Here is a 17,672-nt window from a genome sequence, read left to right as displayed (position 1 = left end):
TGCTAAGTCGCATCTGACTCTTTGTGACCCCAAGGACTATAGCACACCTGTCCTCTGTGTCCTTCACTATCTCCTGGTTGCTGCTGCTAAGTGCAACCCCACAGACGGCAGCTCACCAGGCTCCCCCGTCCCTGGGATTCTCCAGGCAAGAACACTGGAGTGGGTTGCCATTACCTTCTCCAGTGCATGAAAGGGAAAAGTGAAAGTGAAGTTGCTCAGTCGTGTCCGACTCTTAGCGACCCCCATGGACTGCAGCCTAACAGGCTCCTCCATCCATGGGATTTTCCAGGCAAGAGTACTGGAGTGGGGTACCATTGCTATCTCCTGGAATTTGCTCAAACTCATGTCCATTGAGTCAGTGATGCCATCCAGCCATCTCATCCCCCCTCTCCTCCTGCCCTCATTCTTTCCCAGCATCAGGGTCTTTTCCAGTGAGCTGGCTCTTTGCATTAGGTGACCAAAGTATTGGAGCTTCAGTTTCAGCATCAGTCCTTCCAATGAATATTCAGGGTTGATTTCCTTTGGGATTGACTAGTTTGATTTCTGTACTGTCCAAGGGACTCTCAAGAATCCTCTCCAGCAGCACAATTCGAAAACATAAATTCTCTAGCGCTCATCCTTCTTTATGGTCCAACTCTCACATCTGTACATAACTACTGGAAAAAACACAGCTTTGAAAATCTGTAGTTTTCTCTTTTTATGCTTTTTTTTTATCATGTTTGATATCAATGTTATATTCACCTCAAAAACTCATGCAGGTTTTTTCTAAAACACTAGTTTTATGAAGCTAATGTAACATTGATAATCAAATGCAATGAAGAGGCAACAAGAAAGATTACTGGATCTTGGGCCTGAAACTTTTTTGTAGAATAGTTCATAACTTTCCCAATTAATAAATTGGTCTTAGTTTTCATTCTCTATTGGAATCAACTTTATTCAATAAATCTGGAATTCAAACTTCAGGAAGCAGAGCGTGGGAACTGGTTCTAGATTCAAGGATCTCAGCCCAAGAGGTAAACCATGAGTAGACAAAAGTGTTTTGTTGGTATAGGGTTACCACTTTTGAAATGCCACAGAACTCTTCAAAGAAAGTGCTTGTTAATTTGTTTTCCCCACAGTCCCTAGCTAGCAGTATTCAATGAATGTCAAAATTAAAAAAAAAAAAAAAAACTACTCTATTAGAGGGAGCTTTGTTGAATATATATTAGAAAAGACCCTCACCCCTAGTGTTTTGTAACCAACTTTTGAAACTTCTTCCTTTCTACTGCATGTCAGTGAATTATAATTCTAGAAACTGCAAAATTTATCTTGGCTATCTTTCCAATGATGTCCTTATGTAATTTATACTATATTTATACAGTGTATATTTATACACTGCTTTTAAAATATGGTTAAATGTTACACACACAATCCTGGTTTTAAAAAGATTGTAATGAATGCCTAGGTGGATTTTGCAGTATCACTAAGTCATGTTAACATCTATCATACTATGCATATTTTGAAAGAAGGTGACAAATTAAAAAATCATCAAGGACATCACATATTTAATAATTACGATTAAAATGTTTTGGTAACATTTTATTCACATAAAAATTTTAAAATAATAAAGTCATAGCTTTGAATTCAAACAATATAGTCAAAATATATTTTAACTTAAGGCACTACACATAAACTTCTTTAAAACACACTCATGTCATTTTATTTACACAGTATTTTAAGAATTTACAATAAATTACAGACTTCTCATGTCATCTTTATCCTTCATTTGTAGCTTTATATATTCACAATGAAGTAAAATCCTTCAAATAAAATAAATACGACCATCCTTAAAGTTTACCAGACATGGGCAAGAGAAGGAAAAACACCCAAGAACAAGGCAAAGGCCTTTTTAATCATTTAATGTTCCAAGAATTTATCTTTAAATCCTTATACCAAGCTTAATGGAACAGTAACACAAAACCAGTGGTACAGAGCACTGAAATAATTTTTATGCTATTGCTGTTTACCAGAAGTACTTGCACATGAATAAGAGCAGCAGAACTGTCCCTGCATTATAAGTAGACATCCTTATTCTGAATTCATTCACTGAAAAACTTTTATTAAGAAGTTTTCCTATTACTTTTGAGTATGGTTGTCATAAACAGTTAAATCTTTCCTGGAGCCAAATACTTCCTACAACTCAGAAGATAGAGAAGCATGTTATCAATTATTTAACAAGATGCACAAGTGAAGAAGGCTGGCTTTACCGAAATATTTCTCAGTGTACTAGAGGAATCACCGGCTTTAAGTGATCATTTTTTAAAGATACAAATGAATTAATATAAAGTTCAATACAATAATTTATACACATCTGATTATTAAATAAATACTTTTTGTCCCATCAACATATACATAAAACATCTACAATTTTAATTCTAGTTCATATTTTCAGAATGGAATGACGAACAAGACAAATAGGTCTTTTGTTCAAAGGGTTGAGACACTGAAGGGCACCCCTTCCTATTCCATCCTCTATAAAGTCTCCTCACATGTTGGTTGCGATGGATCGATTTCCACCAATCACACCAATACAGCCAATAAAGCTCACACCACTGCAAGGACCAAGCTCAACTCACTTAGCATGTGATACATTTTAAAAAATCCTCACTGCTTTAAATGTGACAGTTCTTCTGTGCTTTTTTTTTTTTAATGGGAATTGAAGTAGAAAGAAATTTTTCTATTATTTGTCCAGATCAACTATTAACCTTTAGGATAACTTTTATGTGAGCAAAAAACATCAGAAATAAAAATCTGTCAAAAAGCAAAATAAGTCCTTGTGGTTTGGTTTATTTACTATGCTGTTTTTAACACAGGCACTTTATGACTGCTCACCCGAACTATTCACGCAGGGTGTGGAAATGATTCTCAAGAACCCCTAAAACAATAGGCACCAAATACTAGGATCAGGAGATTAGCAAGCAGTGACCAAAGGATGAATTCTGGGTTTGACGACTGGCACCATTGTTCCTGACCACCGCAGATAACCAACATTTCACTGGGCTGCATATTTACTCTCCATTATTTTTGTATCTGTAAAACTGTTATCCAGCTTATTTTCTGTCATCAAAACTTTAAAGATCACACTAGTAATATTAATTGCTTGCCTCAGCTCCTAATGAAAATGGTTCTTGAACCCAATTTTTCCTCTAATGTATAAAATCCCATCTGCTACAATTCAGTTTCTTCCTATTGATTTTGATTCTTAGAAGGTACACTTTGCAAAGCTAGGATGACAGTTATAACAATGTATCGTTGGCTCTGAAAAAGTATGCTAAAAAAATTTATGAGCAGAGTGGTTACTTTTCTGAATCAGATATGGGAGAAAAAAGCAAAGGCAGAATTCAGGCTACTAAAGGTTAACAGAGTTCTAAGAGTTTATTCAGTTACTTAACACATGATTAATATAGAAGATCAAAAGATATTAAATTTCATTTTAAATTTAGCTACTCTTCAGCAGCAGCAGTAGCAGCAGCATTGCCTAAAAAGTAAGGCATAAAATTCCCAAAGGCAAATAGAAAAATCTCTTATTCTGACCCAGTCAGAACCAGATTTGTAGTCAGGTCATTAATTTCTCTGCAGTACTTAGAGACCTCTGGTTGTAACAGCATAAGAATGTTAAAAATGGTAACAAAAATTCACAAGGTTTTAAAAATTATGAATTTAACTTGTGAGTTAGAAGTAACTACACTAATGTGAAGTGCAATTATAACCTTTCCTGAGAGCTGTGTTTTACGGGTTTGTGAGGGTCTGCCTCCAGGTCACTCACATCTCACCACCTCCTGTAAGTTACATGAAGTCTGTACACCCAAGCATGCAACACCCTGGCACACTCGCATATGCGCACGTGCGCGCGCGCGCGCGCACACACACACACACACACGCAAATAACCTACACAAAGGCATTAAGCATAAAGTGAGAAAAGCACTTTCTTCTATTTTCTTAATTTCCTCTTAGTAATGCTCTGCAAAAGATAAACATTTTGAGGTTTTAATAGCTTAAGGGTCTTAACAGAGACACAGACAAAGACGCAGTCTTGTTATCATGGGGCTTTTACTTGTTTTTTACAGTAGCTTTTCTTGAAATAGTTTCTTCATATGCTAGATCTTTCCTGCCTCGTAATCCATTTTATTAACCATCACAGAGAATTTTCCTACCTCAAGGGTTTACTTGGGATACAAACTCTGTTAGGTACATATAAAAATATAGGAAATTTTTCTTTCCTTATACACAAAATCCACACACTTTACAAAGATTTTTGTTGTATAATTTACAAATATAAAAATTTATTTGAGATGCACACGCACTAAATTTTAATATATTTTCATCTCAAGATGTGTCTAATCTTCATTGCCAAAAAAAAAAAAAAGGGAGGGGGGAGCAAAGGCAGTATTATTCTCAAAAAAAGTTCCTTGTCAGAGAAACAGTTGGTGCTAACTAATGATTTACTAGCAATTTTCCCTACAATCAGAATTTTTTTTGTATTAGCTAATGCAGCAAAACACAAGGAAAGACAAAATAACTGTAGCATGCCTGGTCCAAGTTCTTTGGAAGTATATGTTTTCATAGCTCTAACACCATTCCTTGGGTGTGCCCTACTTAAAGCCACCTTGTATAAACCCCGGCACATGTTACCCAATCAACGGATCGTCATCATCTTCTTGGAGCTGAAGTCGGGAAAACGGCCGGGGCCCGGAGACTCTGTTCTGCATGATAATGATGAGGCAGGTCAGAGTGGTCAAGACCAGCAGCGCCCCGATAACAATTCCGATGGCTTCTGGGAGGTTAATGCACCACTGGTCCACTAACAGACACTTGGTGTGACCAAAGGTCCCATTGTTGGGACGTGGCTTCAATCCCAGGATATGGCACATCATCGGATAAATATCCACCGTATTAATGGTGCTGTGTTTGTAGCCTTTGTGAAATGCAGGACCATGGGCAGCTAGAAACGGATTCATACTAGGCAGAGAATTATCGTAACCGTGGTCACCTACTGGAAAAGAAGAAGATGATGTTAGTAAACAAGATCAGCCTTGCTATCATGAAATAACCTGTTTCTAGTGTAAATTGTCAGTTTAATTCCCATCCTTTGAAATTCTGATCACTTGGGCCAAACAGGGGCTAGAAAAAAAAAAATGATCTATTTTCTTCAATTCAGCCACCTCCTGTATTTTACACATACACCCCTCCTTTTTCCCAACTAGTCATGACCTCATGTTTTAAAACCTTCTCTCAGACTGATGGGTTTCTCAGTCCTAGCCCCAAGCATTTCACCTGTCAGCATCCAACACTGTTTGCAAAAAGCCCCTGCAAAGAGCACCAGTGATTAAGAGAGTGGTTGGGTTGAAGGTTCTGTGTAACCGGGGGGAGCAGAAGTGAGTAAACCAGTGAGTGGGGAGGAAGTGAGCCAGCGGCCTTGACCTCTGTCAGCTGCCCCTGGACAAGATGCAGAATGCACCATGGGTGCATGCGTGCTAAGTCACTTTAGCTGTATCCGACTCTTTGCAACCCTATGGAATGCTGCGCACCAGGCTCCTCTGCCCATGGGATTCTTCAGGCAAGAGTACTGGAGTGGATTGCCATGCCCTCCTCCAAGGGATCTTCCCCATCCAGGGACTGAACCTATGCCTCTTACGTCTCCTGCATTGGCAGGCGGGTTCTTACCACTAGCACCACCTGGGAAGCCCACACCATTGGTTTCAGTTCAGTTCAGTCGCTCAGTCGTGTCCAACTCTTTGCAACCCCATGAATCACAGCACACCAGGCCTCCCTGTCCATCACCAACTCCCGGAGTTCACTCAGACTCACGTCCATCGAGTCAGTGATGCCATCCAGCCATCTCATCCTCTGTCATCCCCTTCTTCTCCTGCCCCCAATCCCTCCCAGCATCAGTCTTTTCTAATGAGTCAACTCTTCGCATGAGGTGGCCAAAGTACTGGAGTTTCAGCTTTAGCATCATTCCTTCCAAAGAAATCCCAGGGTTGATCTCCTTCAGAATGGACTGTTTGGATCTCCTTGCAGTCCAAGGGACTCGCAAGAGTCTTCTCCAACACCGCAGTTCAAAGGCATCAATTCTTCGGTGCTCAGCCTTCTTCACAGTCCAACTCTCACATCCATATATGACCGCTGGAAAGACCATAGCCTTGACTAGATGGACCTTTATTGGCAAAGTAATGTCTCTGCTTTTGAATATGCTATCTAGGTTGGTCATAACTTTTCTTCCAAGGAGTAAGCGTCTTTTAATTTCATGGCTGCCGTTGCCATCTGCAGTGATTTTGGAGCCCCCCCAAAATAAAGTCTGACACTATTTCCACTGTTTCCCCATCTATTTCCCATGAAGTGATGGGACCAGATGCCATGATATTTGTTTTCTGAATGTTGAGCTTTAAGCCAACTTTTTCACTCTCCTCTTTTACTTTCATCAAGAGGCTTTTTAGTTCCTCTTCACTTTCTGCCATAAGGGTGGTGTCATCTGCATATCTGAGGTGATTGATATTTCTCCCGGCAATCTTGATTCCAGCTTGTGTTTCTTCTAGTCCAGCGTTTCTCATGATGTACTCTGCATAGAAGTTCAATAACCAGGGTGACAATATACAGCCTTGACGTACTCCTTTTCCTATTTGGAACCAGTCTGTTGTTCCATGTCCAGTTCTAACTGTTGCTTCCTGGCCTGCATACAGATTTCTCAAAAGGCAGGTCAGGTGGTCTGGTATTCCCATCTCTTTCAGAATTTTCCACAGTTAATTGTGATCCACACAGTCAAAGGAACAGCTAAAGGACGCCTCAATGTCCAGAGGGTCAGGGGACTGAAAACATTACAGGAGGGATCCCTGCCTTGAATGTGACATCTAAGCAGATGACTCCAATGTGTAATTCCAGTAAAAGTCAAAGAAAAACCTGATGGTCCCGGATATCACTTCAAAACGATACTCTCAACAATCAGCTTTATTTTAAAAAATACTGCCTTTTAATATGCATCAGTTATATTTAACAAGGAGAAAGGAATGGCAACCTACTCCAGTATTCTCGCCTGGAGAATCCCATGGACAGAGGAGCATGGCAGGCATAGTCCATGGGGTCACAAGAGTGGGACATGACTTAGCAGTGGTAAAGAATCCGCCTACAATGCGGGAGACCTGGGTTTGATCCCTGGGTTGGGACGATTCCCTGGAATTCCCTGGAGAAGTGCATGGCAGCCCACTCCAGTACTCTTGCCCGGAGAATCCCCATGGACAGTGGTACCTGGTGGGCTACATTCCACGGGGTCACAGAGAGTTGGACACGACTGAACAACAAAGCACACATTTAACAAGCTCCCGCTTCCAGGTAAGTTCAGGTGACTGAATGATGAGTCTACCGGTGCTTGCTATATCATTCTTTACTTCTTTATTTAATGTATCATTCTTTAATTCTATGTTTGAAATATTTCATAATAAAAATTGCTGTGACCAGTACAGTAAATAGCAGAATATAATGATATATATAGATATTGTGATTTAAATGATATAAATGAGTATGATTGTAAATGAATACCATAAAACATATGATTTAATAATAAAAATATGCATGTGTATGTAACAGAAAAAGATTAGAGGGGGGGAAACTCCCACAATTAACATCTGTCTATGCTTCTGTATTGAAGAATTATGAATAGTTTTTGTTTTCTTTTCTGAACTTTTCTGTATTTTACAAGTTTTCAATAATGAGTACATAAGGTAAATATTATGGGCTTCCCTGGTGGCTCAGCTGGTAAAGAATCTGCCTGCAACACAGGAGACCCGGGTTCAATTTCTGGGTTGGGAAGATCCCCTGGAGAACAGATAGGCTACCCTTGGGCTTCCCTGATGGTTCAGTTAGTAAAGAATCTGCCTACAGTGCGGGAGACCCGGGTTCAATTCCTGGGTTGGGAAGATCCCCTGGAGAAGGAATAGGCTACCCACTCCAGTATTTGTGGGCTTCCCTGGTGACCCAGCTGGTAAAGAATCTGCCTCCAACGCAGGAGACCTGGGTTCCATCCCTGGGTGAGGAAGATCCCCTGGAGAAGGGAATGGCTACTCACTCCAGTCTTCTTGCCTGGAGAATTCCATGGACAGAGGAATCTGGCGGGCTACAGTCCATGGGGTCACAAAGAGTCAGAGACGACTGAGTGACTTTCACTTTCAAGGTGAACGGCCTTGAGCTTTACCCTTGCCTGACGCATCTGAACTGCTATAGATCAGAGACTGGCAGATGACAGAGGCTGGTCAAATGCAGCCCTCTGCCGGTTTCTGTAAAGGGAGTTTCGCTGGGACACCCCACATCAGTTTGTTTAGGTTATTGTCTGCGGCTGCTTTCCCACGGTAAGGCAGGACTGAGTAGTTGAGACAGAGACCAGCTGGCCCGCAAAGACTACAATATTTACTATCCGGCCCTCTACAGAAGAATTTTCTGACCCCTGCTATGGTCTATAAAATCAGATTTTAAAAACATGTATTCAAACTGAACTTAACAAACAGGCAAATAAGCTTCAGTTCAGGGGAGACCTCTTAATTCTCCCTTACACATTTCCTCAGTTTGAGGCAAGATTCTGCTTTGTTTACTTGGTAGATTTTTGTTTGCATACTTTCTGGTTCTTGCTCAGGGTTCTAAATAGCAGTAGCACTCGGGTATATTATTTCATCATGGGGAAATACTTGGACACATTTTTTTTAACACGAAAAAGAAAAAGGAATTTGAACTAGCTAATCTCTCTCCCTTTATTTTGTTTCTTCACTTCTCTTTTATTTTCTTTGCTTCTTCCTACTCTCTTATTTTTACAAATCAAGAGAACAATTCCTGAAAGTTACTGACAGTCACTGCAATTTTGGTAACAAAAAAGTAAAACTGCTCCTTCACCCTTAAGATCACCCAATAAGGATCAAACTGTGGTTTCTAAAAATTGCTCTCAAATGGAAACCTGAGAATCATCCAGTTGAAAATCAAACTAATTCTACTGTGTTAACATCTCTAAATCAAAGTACCTTGTTAATGTAAGAATGTCACAACATGTGATTTATCCCAGGGACAAAGAAGAAAAATCCTAAATAAATACTTACATTTTAGTGATGATTTATTTAGCACAATTGTCCAGCCTTCATCAGCAACCAAAATAATAGGCTGAATTCGATCACTATGTTGATAGTGAAACCTGGCAGGAATGTCTTCTTTGAGATAAACATTCATGTGAGGGTTACAGGCTTTCAGTTTGCTATAAACCTTTGTTTTATCTGGAAGAAAAGGAAACAGCAAAGGAAAAAGGTCATGTTGACTGATCAGGAAAAAATATTTCTAACTAGAATAACTGGAAATAAACCCTGAACAATGTTATCTATTAAATCCTATTAATCATTTAAAAAAAAAAAAACAGGGCAATAATACTAATGTAACAGTGTTGAGTGCGCGCACACACACACACCCCTTTTGCGCATTCACATATCTTTCTTTTCATTTTGTGATTATCCCCGGTGGACTTTTATACAAAGGGGGCAAATTTCACATCTAGCTTCCTAAGTAAATATAAACTAATTACATATTACTACTAACAATTAATTCTAAGATCAGTAGATGAAAATTATTAGGTATATCTCACACAAAAGTATATATATATATATATATATATATGAGTCACTTTGATGTACACTTACACTTCAATAAAAAGATAAACATAAACGAAATATATCAAAAAGCAAAGAAATTATCCTTTTAAACCTAAACGGCCTAAGAAAAACATCACAGGAAAAACACAGTCCTAACTCCGAGGGAGTATAAGAGTGTATGGTGGTGAACCACCTGAAGTCCAAGCTTCATTCTTTTTACAAAACCCTCCCTCCTCAATCAACCAATCCATTGAAATATTCCTTGGTTAAAAGTTTACTTACTTATTTTGGGAAGTATCGCAGCAACTGGGGTCAAGTCTATAAGAGTGTAGTACGAGGGGTCGAGGCAGCCATCCAAGTTTATCACCCTGTCCTTGGAACACTGGGTCATCCCGTGATCACTTGTGATGATCACATTAAGACTCTCCCACAGTCCTAACACCTTGAGTCTGTGAACCAGCTCACCAATGTGTTCATCTATTTCTTCCAGCACTCGGCGCATGTTTTCTTTATCGTCGGGGCCGTATTTGTGGCCGCTAGCGTCTGGTTCCTCCCAGTAGAGTGTCGCAAAGGTCACCGGTGGGTTCGAACTGCTCAGCCATGTGGTGACATTACTGAGCCTTTCCCTAAATGACACCGAGGGGCTGTAGTTCATGAAATAGGAAGGCGTGGTATTGTGAATGGGCACGTCGGTACCGGGCCACATAGCAGCAGCACTCGATCTGTTGTCCTGAAGCTGATTGGTCACCCAGATGGGGACTGCCTCATTCCACCAAAACGGGTCCTTGTCATTGTGATCAGAAAAATGCTTCTTTGTGTTGACATCATACATGGAATTAGCCACAATGCCATGGCTTTCTTCATACAGGCCCGTCACGATGCTGTAGTGGTTTGGAAACGTTTTCGTGATAAAGACATTTTTAACCTGGTCTACCAACACACCTTCTTTGATAAAATTCTGGAGATGAGGAAATTCATAGTTCTGCAGATAGTCAGCTCTGAAGCCATCAAAGGATACCAGCAGTAACTTAGGTGGTGAAGCGGAGGAAGAGTTCCCTCTGCAACCAGTCATAAGTCCCGAAAACAAAAGCATCAACAGTAACTTCATAGTGAACGTGCTAAAGGGGGTAGTCAGGGTTCCTAAGATAAAAAACAAACAATTCCTGAATAGTCATGCTGCTTGATTTGGATTCGATTTCCAAAGCTGAGCTATCAGGAAACGAAAACCAACATTTAAAAACTGTTTATATGCCAGCTTTACCTACATCAACTTAAAAATCAAATGCTGTCATTTACTGAAAGGTAACTGAATAAAGCTAAAGTGGGAGAAACAAATTACCTTTACTTGTTGAATTATATGTCCTGCCTCATTTTCATGCTCTGAAGGGGGTATGGGCCATTCTTATACTCCACACAAATCTGACTGCCTTGCTTGTCTGCAAGAGCAAAAGTTATTCTAAAGGCTTAATAAGAACAAATGAGGAAATAAAAACAATCCTTTTACACAAAACAGAAATAACGCCAAGCATTCAGAAGCTCCAGAGAAGAAGATTATTTTTCTAGTTTAATGGCTGGTACCCTATCGTTCCTTTTAATCTTCAGAAATTAGGGTGTGGAAATTCTACCATACTGGCTCAACATCAGTTCCTACTGAAAAATACTGGCACGCAAAAGGGGAGTAGGGGGTTTCCGTGGTAGCTCAGATGGTAAAGAATCTGCCTGCAAGGCAGGAGACCCAGGTTTGACCCCTGGGTTGGGAAGATCCCCTGGAGAAGGAAATGGCAACCCACTCCAGTATTCTTGCCTGGAGAATTTGATGGACAAAAGAGCCTGGTGGGCTACAGTCCCTGAGGTCACAAAGAGTTGGACATGACTGAACAACTAACACTTTCCAAAGGGGAGTAAGAAATAAATATTATTTGAGAAAAAAAGGCCCCACCTCCCTCTGAACCTGCTCAGTATTCACAGGAGGCGAAGAGACAAAGTCTACAGGCCCTTGGATGCCACAGCAACTTCGGAAGAAAAGCAATAGCTGTTGAAATGCATTTCATCACCACATCCCTTTCAGACTTCCTTTCTACTGTCAAAGACTTAACAGCTGGCCCTCCGCATTCACAGGTTTTTCCATCCAACCAGTCGTGGATGGAAAACCCAGAGGGCCAACTGTATTCACTGCACCAAGCCCTTTTATATAAGAGACTTGAGCATCTGTGGATTCTGGTACCCACTGGGGCTCCTAGAAACAATCCCCTGCAGACACCAAGAGGCCACTTAACTGCCTTACCTCATTCCCCAGGCTCAGAGAACTCCCTGACTTTTTACTCTTTTTTAATAATCTACTAATTACAAAAACAGCTCTCCTCAAACAAATCTCCCTGTCTTCAGTCTCTCTCTTCTTTGGTCCTAAGAAAATAGGATATGTGACGCAGAGTGACTCTCCACAGCTGCTGTACTTCTTCAAGTCCTCAACGCCTCTCGTCTGGAGCCCTTCTGCCTCTTAACTGATCTTCCTACCTCAATCATCTTCCTCTTACTCATCCAACATCTGCTCCCAATGTAACCTTCCCTGTAGCTCTGTTCATGACATTTCCCTAATAAAATCAGTATTCAAAGTCCCCCTGCCTATACAGAATGTCCCAACACTCACTTCTGCCGGGCATTCAAGTCCTTCCACTATCCAGGCCCAACCTACATGCAAATTACTATGAAAGACTTAACAGAAATCATTGTTGTTGGTGGTTAGTCATTAAGTCGTGTTTGACTCTTTTGCAACCCCGTGGACCGTAGCCTGCCAGACTCCTCTGTCCATGGAATTTCCCAGGCAACAACACTGGAGTGGGTTGCCAACCTTAACTCCCTTTTACTCCCTGCACAATGCTATCACAATCTGTCTGAGATTTAATATAGAGACAATAATCATTTATGTAGGTGACTTATAACAGTTCTTCAGTAATAACCTGTGTTTCCAAACCTCTTAAAGCTACTTTCTACACATTAAGTCTTTGCCCAAACACTCTTTTAGGTAATTTAAAAAAGCATTCAATAAATATCTAATATAACTAAAGTCAACACCACCAAAATTCATGGATGTGCCACATATCAGAGGACAAGAGCTTCTCCGTGTGGCTCAGGGTAAAGAATCTGCCTGCCAATGTCGGAGACGTGAGCTCCATTCCTGGCTGGGGAAGATCCCCTGAAGGAGGAAATGGCAACCCACCCCATGGACAGAAGGAGCCTGGTGGGCTACAGCCCACAGGTTGCAAGAAGAGTTGGATACGACTTTGCAACTAAACACCAACAACACAAGAGCTTTATACTTCTCAAATACAAAACACTCAAAATAGGGACAAAATAAGAAAACAATGAACTTGGCTGTCATCTTGGAAGACCGACAAGAAGCTTGAGTGACTTCTGTTCTACACCACCACAGCTTCCTGTAATGGTGTGCTTGAGACCCATATATCAAGTATTGTTTTGAAAGCTAAGCCCTTTGAAGAATCACTACAAATGGAATATCAGAGGATGTCTAAAACTTTTCCAGTAGGGTTGCTTCTAAGAGTAGAGGGATGCTAAAACAATTCAACAAATGGTGCTGAGATGACTGGATATCCACATGCAAAAGAATAACTTTGTATCCCTCAGTTCATACCCTGCACAGAACTGACTCAACATGGATCACAGACCACAGTTAACAGCTAAAACTATAAAACTCTTAGAATACAGGCATAAATCTTCATGACCTTGAATTAGGCAAAGCCATTTTAGACAAAAGCACAAGTGATAATAAAAAAATAAATAAATTGAACTTCACCAAAATTAAAAACTTTTACATCTGGAAGGATACTATGAAGAAATGACAACCTAAAGGATAAGAGGAAATATCTGCAAACCATATGTCTGATAAATAATGTGCATCTAGAATATATTAAGAACTGTAACAACTCAACAATAAAAGTTAAATGATCTAATTTTTTAAATGAGCAAAGGAGCTGAAAAGACTTTTTTCCAAAGATACAGAAATAACAAATAAGTACATGAGTATGTTCAACATCAACAGTAATCAGGGAAATACAAAGCAAAACACCATGAGATACCCCTTCATACCCACTAGGATGGATATAAAAAACAGACAGACAGACAGATAATAACAAGTAATGGTGAAGAAATACAGAAACTAGAATTTTATACACTGCTGATGAGAATGGAAATGGTCCAGGCACTTACAAAACATTCTGGTAGTTCCTCAAAAGTTTTAACAGTTACCATATGACCCGGAAAATCTACTACTAGGCATACGCCTATGAGAAATGAAAATATATGTCTACAATAAAACTTGTACACAAACGGTCACAGCAGCATTATTTGTAAGAGCCACAAAGTGGAAACATCTCAAGTGTCCATAAGTGATAAACAGATAAGAAGTGGTATATCCACAGGATGGAATGCTTTTTGGCAATGAAAAGGAATGGAGTGATAACACATGTGACAATTTGGATAAACCTTTGAAACTCTGTGCTAAGTGAAAGAAGCAGTCACAAAAGATCATTTATTGTATGATTCTATTTAGATGAAAAGCCTAGATATGCAAATCTATACAGATGTAAAGTAGATTTGCCTGGAGCAAGCGGGTGAGGAGAAAGGAAGAGTAAATGCTAACGAGTATGGTGTTATTTTTGGCTTCCCCGGTGACTCAGACAGCAAAGAATTGGCTTGCAATGTGGGAGACCTGGGTTCAGTCCCTGGGTTGGGAAGATCTCCTGGAGTAAGAAATGGCAACCCACTCCAGTACTCTTGCCTGGAGAATCCCATGGACAAAAGAGCCTGGTAGGCTCCAGTCCACTCCAGTACTCTTGCTTGGAAAATCCCATGTACGGAGGAGCCTGGTAGGCTGCAGTCCATGAGGTCACTAAGAGTCGGACACGACTGAGCGACTTCACTTTCACTTTTATGCATTGGAGAAGGAAATGGCAACCCACTCCAGTGTTCTATGGGGTCGCACAGAGTCGGACACGACTAAAGTGACTTAGCAGCAGCAGGCTCCAGCCCATGGGGCTGCAAAGAGTTGGACAAGACTGACTGAATAAGCACAGCATACATGGTGTTAATTATGTGAAATGTGTACTCTATAATACATTTCTGGTTGTTTTAACATAAAATGTTTTACTGCATTTCCTACACGCAAAACAACAAAAACCCGTGTCTGCCCCTCTCTCACAAAACACACACAAATCAAAAGCTTTCTTCTCCAAATCTTGAGTGAATAGGCGGGTCAAGGCACATGTGCTGTTTATCCTGAGGTTCAATAACCCCTTCTGCTGGATCCCTGTCTTAGACTTAGAAGTAGGCTCTGAAATCAAAAGGATCCTGGAACTTGCACCCTCATTTAGCAGGCAGGTGACTATGGGCAGATCTAACTTCTCCCAGCTTCCCTTCTCCAGGGGATCTCCCCAACCTAGGAATCGAACCCAGGTCTTCTGCATTGCAGGCAGATTCTTTACTGTCTGAACCACCAGGGAAGCCCTTCCCAGGTTCAGTTTCCATGTTTGTAAAATGGGGATGCATGCAGTTTTAAACAATAGGTACTCAAATTTAGTCTCTTTTTATCCATCCTAGTTACAAAGCTGTTATGTTAGGGAAAAAGTCTGGAGAATGACAGGCAGACTATTACTGTAAAACTATAAAGTCATTTGAAATAATTTAGCCTAACCACTTCTTTTTACACAAGATACAGCTGAAGTTCTGTGACTGGTCACACTCAGGAAGTAACGAGTAGCTTTACCGTCTGTGTGCTTACTAATTTCAGGTTCTTAACAAGTTTACAAGTCTGGTAGCAGCAAGTTTACAAGTCTAGGATTAATCTCCAAACTAATGCCTACTGCGTTCTGTTTCATTACAATGGGGAAGGGGGGTGGGGGTATTAAACTGTAAACAAAACACCAGTAAGAACTTCTCAAGTATTTTCAAGGAATTTTTAAAAATCACTAATTGTTATATTTTAAAGCATTGGGATAAAGTCTGTAATTTTTCAAACCAAAAAAATACCAAAGGGAAGGAAAAAAGCAGAATCATTGAACTACACATCCAGATATCCCAATAGCAATGCAAGTTGTATGCAGTTTTCTTCAATTCAGGGGCCAAAACACATTTTACTTCATCTGGGATGACCTTACTACTTGGATGGAACGCATCTCAGGCCATTCTCACTGGCATTCTTAGCTGCTTGAAACTGGGGGAGTGTGACAGTTAAAGGATATGATGAAAACCACTATTAGCCTGCCATCTGCTTCCTAATACAAAAGCCTTATTCTAAACACTTCACAAATACTATTTATAATCAGTTTTAAAATACAATGAAAATAGTATAGTCTATGCACATAGATAACTTAGCTGGTTTTCCCTATTATCAGTTATTTTCTTGATATTCTAAAGAAAAACTAAAGCTACTCACTAAAAGACTTTCTTAGAAACTCTAGGCTTCTAAAGTAGTCTTCAATTTTCCAACACACACACACACACATACACACACAGTTTTTCCCTAACTGAAGCTGGGAATGGCTTCCCTGGTGGTTCAGACAGTAAAGAATCTGCCTGCAATGCAGAAGACCTGGGTTCGATTCCTAGGTTGGGGAGATCCCCTGGAGAAGGGAAGCTGGGAGAAGTTAGATCTTCAAAACAGCTCCACTTAATTTTACCTTCTACATAATAACTCCCCCTGTGTATTCATCAAAATTTCTTCCAAATTGTATTTTGTAGCTAATTTAAAAGCGAGGAGGATATATTTATTGTTATGAGCTCCTTGTGGACCCTAAGGGGCTCATAACATTTGTATTTTATATATTTTAGCTATAAAATATCTTCTCCCTGCTTTTAAATTCATTTAATTTCCTTAAAAGGGCTCAGAACAACCTCTAGGGGAAAAGAAAAAAGAAAAGAAAACCGGATATTAAAAGGAGCAGTTGACTTAGTACTGGCAAGGTTTCCGGCTTGGGTCCACCAGAGGGTCGGGTGGTTAAACAAAAATCCCTAGTGGGGTCAGAGCTGGTATAAACCTGAATCTGTTCGTGGTCACTAGCTGCGCTTCAAGTCTCAGAGCAGGACTGTCTCCATCTGTACATTGAGATGCTGTGCCCGGAAAAGGAAGCTTAACTGTAAAATGCTTAACACGGTGCCCGGCCGAGAAAAAGCACTTCGATGTGATCTTTCTTGTTAGGTTTTCTAGGAAATTCGTTTTTTCAATTTGGCTGTGTCACGACCACTGACTCTCAACGAATACTCAGGCCATTGCAGGTTATCTGTGCCCTGGACCGCGTTCGGGTTTTCAATGAAACGCCCGCCCCGCCCGCCCCCTCGGCCTCCACGGCTGTCAGGCCGACCCCCTCCGCCTCTCTCTACACCGACCCTGCTTCACCTCTCCCCGCTGCCCGCCCGCCCAGGCCGCGCCCACTCGCTCAATTTCCTTTCCGCTTTCCACCCCGCCCTCCGCCGCCCCCAGCCAGCCAGGCACCTCCCGGCCGCTCCGGGGTCCCTCGCGGCTGTCCCCTCGGGGCAGGTGTGGGGGTATCAGGGCTAGGGGATCTCACGACCACTATTTTCAAAGCACCCCCCCACCGCGGCGGGCAGGGGAGGGTGCGGCATTTCCGTCCGGAACGCCGGGCGCGCGAGGCTCACACTCACCCGCTGCCGCCGCTTCTCTGCAGCGCGCGGAACTGGGCGCGCGCGGAACCCGACGCTCGTGGGTCTGGAGAGCGACGGAGACCTGAAGGCGCAGGAGCCCGACCGAGTTCTTCCTGAAGCGCCTGCGCAATAGAGGGGCGCCTTCCCCCCACCACAATTAACAGCCCCTTCCTCCCCGACACCCGCGCTGCCAGGGGCGCTCCTAGGGTTCGCGGCCGTCCCGCGCGCGACTGCGGAACAGGTTTCCAGCCTGCGGGAACCCAGCCGGCGACGGAGAGTGAGACAGGTCCTCGGATTGGATGCCGCAGCCGCGGTCGATGTAACTTCCTTTCCGATTGGTTGGA

General features: G+C 41.4%; 1 protein-coding gene across 6 annotated transcripts; it reads right to left on the bottom strand.

Annotated features, from left to right (window-relative positions):
• Positions 1-1,563: 1,563 nt before the first annotated feature.
• Positions 1,564-17,560, bottom strand: ENPP4 (ectonucleotide pyrophosphatase/phosphodiesterase 4). 6 transcript variants are annotated; one of them, XM_042237358.2, is made up of 5 exons: positions 17,329-17,560; positions 10,994-11,090; positions 9,937-10,794; positions 9,115-9,285; positions 1,564-5,033 (listed from the first exon to the last, which is right to left on the bottom strand). In XM_042237358.2, exons 3-5 carry the CDS (start codon positions 10,760-10,762, stop codon positions 4,669-4,671), a joined length of 1,362 nt encoding a protein of 453 aa, XP_042093292.1. In that variant the 5' UTR covers positions 10,763-10,794; positions 10,994-11,090; positions 17,329-17,560; the 3' UTR covers positions 1,564-4,668. The 6 variants fall into 6 exon arrangements, with proteins under 6 accessions (XP_042093292.1, XP_060259196.1, XP_060259197.1 ...); XM_060403213.1 differs by lacking the exon at positions 17,329-17,560 and adding an exon at positions 17,159-17,315; XM_060403214.1 differs by lacking the exon at positions 17,329-17,560 and adding an exon at positions 11,939-12,409.
• Positions 17,561-17,672: the final 112 nt, after the last annotated feature.

Source organism: Ovis aries, chromosome 20 (genome assembly GCF_016772045.2).
Source record: "Ovis aries strain OAR_USU_Benz2616 breed Rambouillet chromosome 20, ARS-UI_Ramb_v3.0, whole genome shotgun sequence".
NCBI lineage: Eukaryota > Metazoa > Chordata > Mammalia > Artiodactyla > Bovidae > Ovis > Ovis aries.
This window is presented reverse-complemented; position numbering and strand designations above follow the sequence as displayed.

Coding starts and splice junctions, on each gene's coding strand:
- ENPP4 (XM_042237358.2), bottom strand. CDS start 10,762: ATGAAGTTACTGTTGATGCTTTTGTTTTCGGGACTTATGACTGGTTGC. Junction 9,286..9,936: donor TGCGATACTTCCCAAAATAA/GTAAGTAAACTT, acceptor CTTTTCTTCCAG/ATAAAACAAAGGTTTATAGC. Junction 5,034..9,114: donor AAATAAATCATCACTAAAAT/GTAAGTATTTAT, acceptor CTTCTTTTCCAG/TAGGTGACCACGGTTACGAT.